Raw genomic sequence first — 6532 nt, forward strand, 5'->3', positions numbered from 1 at the left:
TTCAGTTCGTTTCAGTTGATTTTTTCCCCTTTTAATTCCTTCCAGATGAGCACAATGCCGGGACTTCCAACTAGGCCTTGTTTCTATGACATTGACCTGGACCCAGCGACTGGAGAAGTGACCGGCCTGTTCTAAAATGAACTCACAATCCAAAGTGAGTACTTCATTGCTCGCTATCCTGCAGGACTCCCTGCTTGCAACTGCTGGATTTTTCCCAGCTCTGCAATCACGCCTGGTCCCACCATTCACTCTTCCCTGAAATAGCGTGGAAGCCTTTTTTCCATCATGCAATCCCTATTCTGCAATCCCAGGAACATGCATGTGAAAGAACTACATAGTTCTTTGACCTACATACAGTGGTGCCTCGCAAGACGAAATTAATCCGTTCCGTGAGGCTCTTCGTATAGCGGTTTTTTCGTCTTGCGAAGCAAGCCCATAGGGAAATTCGTTTTGTGAAGCGCCTCCAAAACGGAAAACCCTTTCGTCTAGCGGGTTTTTCGTCTTGCGAGGCGTTCGTCTTGCGGGGCACCACTGTAGCTCTAGAGAGCTGCAGTTGGCCATCTGTTTTCTGCATTTTTCATCATGGCTTGCAATGCTGAGGACTAGTGACATGATTTCTTTTCTTTTTGTAGGTATCCAAGCAATGCCAGTTTGTCAAAACCTGAAGAAGGTACTTCAAGGGGACACTAGGAAGCCTTTGGAAACAAATCAGCCTGCTGCATTTTTTTAAAAAAATAATAATAATCTGTAATACTGTATTTTTAATTAGGTTGTCTACTTTTTAGTCACTACAGGTAAAAGTCTGCATCATGTTAAACGCAAAGGGTGATCACCAGAATTAGTCATATTCAGGAGTAGATCTATGGACTTAAATCCATTGATTTCAGAGGGCCTACTCTGGCTAATGTTGGATATCACCCAGAAACCTTTTTAAATGGGTTGAAAACGTGGTTTTAAACAGTCAGTGAAAAGCAATATGCGGTTTTAACTAGGGTAGCAAACTTATTAAAGATGTTTTAATTGATTAATCACATGAGTTTCGATCTATGCAGTATGCATATGGGTAAACAGAATATTTCTAAGCAAAAGGTGGTATTTTCTTTGTTGGTAGATTGTATGTGTCGTCTTTGGCAATATCAAAAGAACGTTCTTTTGGAAAGAGATGCTAGAGAAGGCTTCTTTTAGAATGGTGTTTGCCTTCTGCACTTTTTATATTCGCAATACTTTGTTAAAAAATCTGCCCAGCTAATTGGAGGAGATCCTTTTTTGGGTTGGTTAAAAAAAAATGTGATCATGTAATCCTAACTGATTAATCGGTTCAAACACTGCAGCCCTAGCATCCTCTATTAGTGCCTAATGTACAAAAGTGTGTGTTTTAACGTCTTAAATCTTTGGTGTAATTATGAATGCTAGTACATTCCCATGGAATGGGGCAGCCAACTCTGCACATATCCCCAAGCTGCACAGCCCATTCTGAAATCGGCAAGGCAATGCACTGTTCAATGGAAGAAGCACGCAGAGGGTAACCCAGGTTCAATCCCTTCGGTTAAAAGGATCTCTGGATGCAGGCCTTAGAAACTCTTGTGCCTGAGACCTTGCTTCTCATTGTAGGCGTCATCCAGTGCGGTGCCTTCCAAATGAAGGATGAACTACGACTCCCATAAACCCTGGCCATAGGTCATTGCTGGTCAGGATTCATGGGCAATGGAGACCAGCAAAAATCTGGAGGGCGCTTCATTGTCTAAGTTGTTAGTAGACAGTGCCTGCTAGTCATGATGCTTGTAGAGACAGTATGATTGTTGAACGCCAACTGCTGGAAAACAACAGTGGGGAGTGCCGTCATCCACGTATCCTTCTGGAGGACTTCCCACTAAGGCATCTGGTTGGCCACTGTGGCCAAACAGACCAGCATTCTGACGGTGCAAAGGGTGCTTTGCATGGTCTGTTGTTGTTGTTTAGTCATTTAGTCGTGTCCGACTCTTCGTGACCCCATGGACCAGAGCACGCCAGGCACTCCTGTCTTCCACTGCCTCCTGCAGTTTGGTTAAACTCATGTTTGTGGCTTTGAGAACACTGTCCAACCATTTCGTCCTCTGTCGTCCCCTTCTCCTTGTGCCCTCCATCTTTCCCAACATCAGGGTCTTTTCCAGGGAGTCTTCTCTTCTCATGAGGTGGCCAAAGTATTGGAGCCTCAACTTCAGGATCTGTCCTTCCAGTGAGCACTCAGGGCTGATTTCCTTCAGAATGGATAGGTTTGATCTTCTTGCAGTCCATGGGACTTTCAAGAGTCTCCTCCAGCACCATAATTCCAAAGCATCAATTCTTTGGCAATCAGCCTTTTTTATGGTCCAGCTCTCACTTCCATACATCACTACTGGGAAAACCATAGCTTTAACTATACGGACCTTTGTCAGCAAGGTGATGTCTCTGCTTTGCATGCTCACATCAGTTTAAATGGCCTTCATCTCCTGTTCGGCAGCAGTCAACTCCCCTAATGCAGGCCTGCAAATATATGATCAGCCAGTCTGAATGCGCGGATTGGGGCCCATCAGGTAGCTTGATCAACCTCCCTTTTTATTTAGTAGTCCTTGGGAGGCAGCAAAAAAATAAAATAGAGGACAATTGATGAGCAGGTTGGCGGCATTGTGCTTGGCTCAGTGGGCGACAAGTGGTCTATTCTGAGATGTGTAGCTAGTTTAAATGATACAGGGAAGTGGGTGGATGATTGTGTTCCCTCTATCGACAGCTCCCCACGCAGTGGTACAGAACTGCCCATCACTTGAGCAATGCTTCCTTGGGTAGCTGCTTGGTTTACTTGCTTGCACACACACCTGTCTGAGTGTATGTTTGCTTTTGTGCACCCATGAACAGAGCCTGTCTTCCTCATAGCAACTGGAGAAAGGAAAACTTCAAAGCCAAACCCTGTTTAACTTCTTCCACTTTTGCACTGCTTGGGAATTCATTTAACAAGCATCTTAGTTTTCCCGTCAGGGATTGGGACTTGGCACATGTTCAGCGCAGGCCGCAACCAAATAGGTCATCTTGTAGCTTGGATGCCAGCCAGCCATTGTAGCAAATTGCCCAGGTCTCTTGGGATCCCTATGTTGCCCTCACTGTGTGTTGGTTCTAAGTATACTTTTCCCTGTGGGTGCTTGATGTCTGCACGCTGCACCTTTTAAAGTAGTCCTGCTGTGTTTTCATTTTGCATTGCTTCAAAGGCTCTGCTTGTTATAGGAGTTGTTCCGTTCCTGGTTTCATTCCAGATCTGGAGTTTATTTACGCCTACCCTAATCATTGTCAGACAACAAGGATGGCTGGGAACAATGTGGACTTGTACGGTCAACCTTGATGGCTTCTCAGGCATCTGCTGCCGTGAGACACCTTGTTTGCCCAGGATGTTCCCCTGCACTGGGAATGTACAAAATACCTGAATACCTCTCCTTGAGTCCTTTTCTGACTCTCAGTCGTGCAACTCTGACAAAAGAAATTAGAGATGATGGATAGAAAACTTTCCTTGCTCCATGCTTCTCTCTTATTTCATAAAAGGACAAAGTTCTTGGTTTTGCATGCAGAAAAATATCCCAGGTTCCATCCACAGGTAGGGCTGGGAGAAAAAACCCTTTTCTGAAACCCTAAAGAGCCCCTGCCAATCAACATAGACAATTCTGAGCCAGATGGACTGGGTCTGTATAAGGCAATTTCCTATGTTCCTGTGGGTTTTTAAAAACGTATTTTTAATTTTGAATATATGAACATACAATCAGCTTCATTTCCCCAACCCAATAACAACCCCAGCTATGTACAGTTGCATTAGTACATAAAGTAAAACATGGACTTGATGGCTGCCGATTTATAAAGTGCTATTCCACAGGCTCCCATGTGTCTTGGGTGGTTCATATGCTTGTTCTTCCTTTGGTGCAAATGAAATAATTCCTGCGGTTTTTATGATGGGTTTACTCCTGTTTGAAGTCCAGATCCTGACCTCCAAGAGAGACCCAAATTGGCCAGTGCTCTTTCCATCTCCGTCAGCATCGCATAAGAGAAATTTGCATGCAGCCCTGATTTTTCTTTTTTCCAGAATCCAAAGTCCAAAAATCCAACTCCAAAGGCTTTGCCTTCAGTGCTCCTTGGTGGGCACCTCTTTCTATTTGTGGGGAGACTGGATCTCCCACATAAGACCTCAAGGATGGGACGTTTCCTCCCGCTTTGCCTTTTTAATAGGTCCCTGGTGTTCACTGCCAAACCTCTATTTCTTTTGTGCAACATTCATGTTTCTGTTCAAGTGATCAAACAAGATGCAAAAGCTGTTTCAAATAAGGTTTGTCTCTCTCTCACACACATAGAGGAACATCCTCTTTCCTCTCCCCCAAAAGATATATTACTTCCTAATGTGAAAATGCAATTGTTGCCAGACTTGTAATTAACACAAATAAACTGCTACATCTTTGAAAAGCTCTCAGGTACTTGATGAATGTGCTGTGATTAATGTAGAGGAACTTGTTTTTATTATGAGTTCCAGAACTGTTTTGGGCAAGAGCTCTGGTTACTAGAAATGGATTATAAATGCTGCAATATTTGCATCTGCAATGCACCAACATGGATGGGTTTAAACCTGGGTCCTGGGTCTCTGGAAAGGGGAAGGGGAAATGTTCACATATGGAAGGAAATTCTAAGGCCAGACATATAGTCAACTGGATTTTGATGTATATCTGAGCTGTTTTCATTGCCTGTGTGCCATCGCCCTTTGTTCAAAGAGATCGAGGGACATACTGCTTCTCATTGAAACTCTTATTAAAGCCTTCAGTTTAACTTAACACTTATACTCCTTACCTCCTCAACACTTAGTGAAAATAAACCTGAATTCATTTTAGATTATTCTGTAGCTTAGTGGTGGTGCATATGCTTTACAGGTAAAAGATCTCTAAACCACTGAGCCTCTTGGGCTTGCCAATCAGAAGGTCGGCGGTTTGAATCCGCACAACGGCGTAAGCTCCCATTGCTTTGTCCCAGCTCCTGCCAACCTAGCAGTTCAAAAGCATAACCGTGTGAGTAGATAAATAGGTACCACTACAGCGGGAAGGTAAATGGCATTTAGTCCTGCTGGCCACATGACCCAGAAAGCTGTCTGTGGACAAACACCGGCTCCCTCGGCCTGAAGCGAGATGAGCTCTGCACCCCATAGTTGCCTTTGACTGGACTTAACCGCCCAGGTTAAAAGATCTTTTTAAACGATCTCCATTTCAAACCATGGCTTCTCCAGCTAAAAAGATCAGGGTTGGAGGGGAAGGGGAAGACCTTTCTCTGAGACACTGTAGAGATACTGCCAGCCAGAGTGGGAAATACTGAGCTCTATGGACAAATAGTCTGACCTGGTGTAAGGCTATGCTCTACATCGGGGTGCCAAAACCTGTGGTCCTCCAAGTGTTGAATCACGGCTGCCATCATCCCTAGCAATTAGCCATCCTGGCTGAGACTTATGAGAGCAACCTCTTTAGTGTGGCAGCTTCTCCACCCCTGTTCTGCTCGCAACTGAAAGCATATTCCTTACCATTTTACTACCCATTCACTCAGTTTGCGAATGTCCTTTTGGAGCTGTTTGCAATCTCTCTTTGTTTCACTGACTGAACTATGCAGTATCATCAGCAAACTTGGCCACCTCATTTCTCCTAATTCTTTATGGTTTATGAACAAGTTAAAAAGCATGGGTCCCAATACCGTGCCTGGTGTTTTGTATGCGCCATAGAAGTTCACTCCATTGGTTAATCTCACCATAGGAAACAACTGTGTAGAAGAGAGAGTTTTTACTTGGCAAACACCAACATACCCACAAGCTGCTGGCAGTTGCTACAAGAAGTATTCACTCTCTGAGCCCAGAGAGGGTTCTTTGCTTTCAAAGTCCACAAGGCAAGTACTAAGTTGAGATGCTTTCAAAGTCCTGCAACTTCCAGAGTTCTCTTGAGTCCAGAAGACTTGTAAGTTGTACACCTTCTCTCAGATGAGCTCTTCTCAAAGCTTCCACAGTTCCATAAATTTCTCCAACAGTCTTCACAAGTCTCCACTATGTCCCAACAAAGAATACCATAACCAGAGCCCTTTACGTACCTAATGCTATGTGCTAGTTTGCCAAGCAACTCAGATAAGACAGTCACAGGATGCTTTGTTGAGTTGGAAGGGACCACCAGGATCATCTAGTCCAACCCCTGGCAATGCAGGGATATTTTGCCCAACATGGGGCTCAAACTCCCAACCCTGAGATTTAAGAGTCTCATGCTCTACCTACTGAGCTATTGCCCACCCATGTCAAGTGCACACCCAGGCTGGCTTCTATGCAGTGTGTTATGCGGACGTAGAATGCAGAAAGGGGCCATAGCTCAGGGCCAGAACAACTGCTTTACACACACACCCAGGTTCAATCCCACGTATCTCCAGTTAGGTCTGGAGTGGGAACATCCCATGCTTGAAGTCCTGGCGTGCAACTACAAGGCAGTGTTGACACTACTAAGCTAGGAGGACCGGTGATTTTACATGGTAT

At 44.5% G+C, this 6532-nt stretch overlaps 1 protein-coding gene across 1 annotated transcript in view; it reads left to right on the top strand.

Moving 5' to 3' along the window:
* MTHFD1 (methylenetetrahydrofolate dehydrogenase, cyclohydrolase and formyltetrahydrofolate synthetase 1) overlaps positions 1–4452 on the top strand; it is a 75233-nt gene extending 70781 nt beyond the window's left edge. The window contains exons 27-29 of the mRNA XM_081910642.1: positions 46–154; positions 633–2180; positions 3264–4452. Coding sequence (XP_081766768.1) covers positions 46–135 — 90 coding nt within the window. The 3' untranslated portion in view covers positions 136–154; positions 633–2180; positions 3264–4452. The remainder of the gene's footprint in view (positions 1–45; positions 155–632; positions 2181–3263) is intronic.
* Positions 4453–6532: the final 2080 nt, after the last annotated feature.

Source organism: Podarcis melisellensis, assembly GCF_964234715.1.
Source record: "Podarcis melisellensis genome assembly, chromosome: 1".
Classification (NCBI taxonomy): Eukaryota; Metazoa; Chordata; class Lepidosauria; order Squamata; family Lacertidae; genus Podarcis; species Podarcis melisellensis.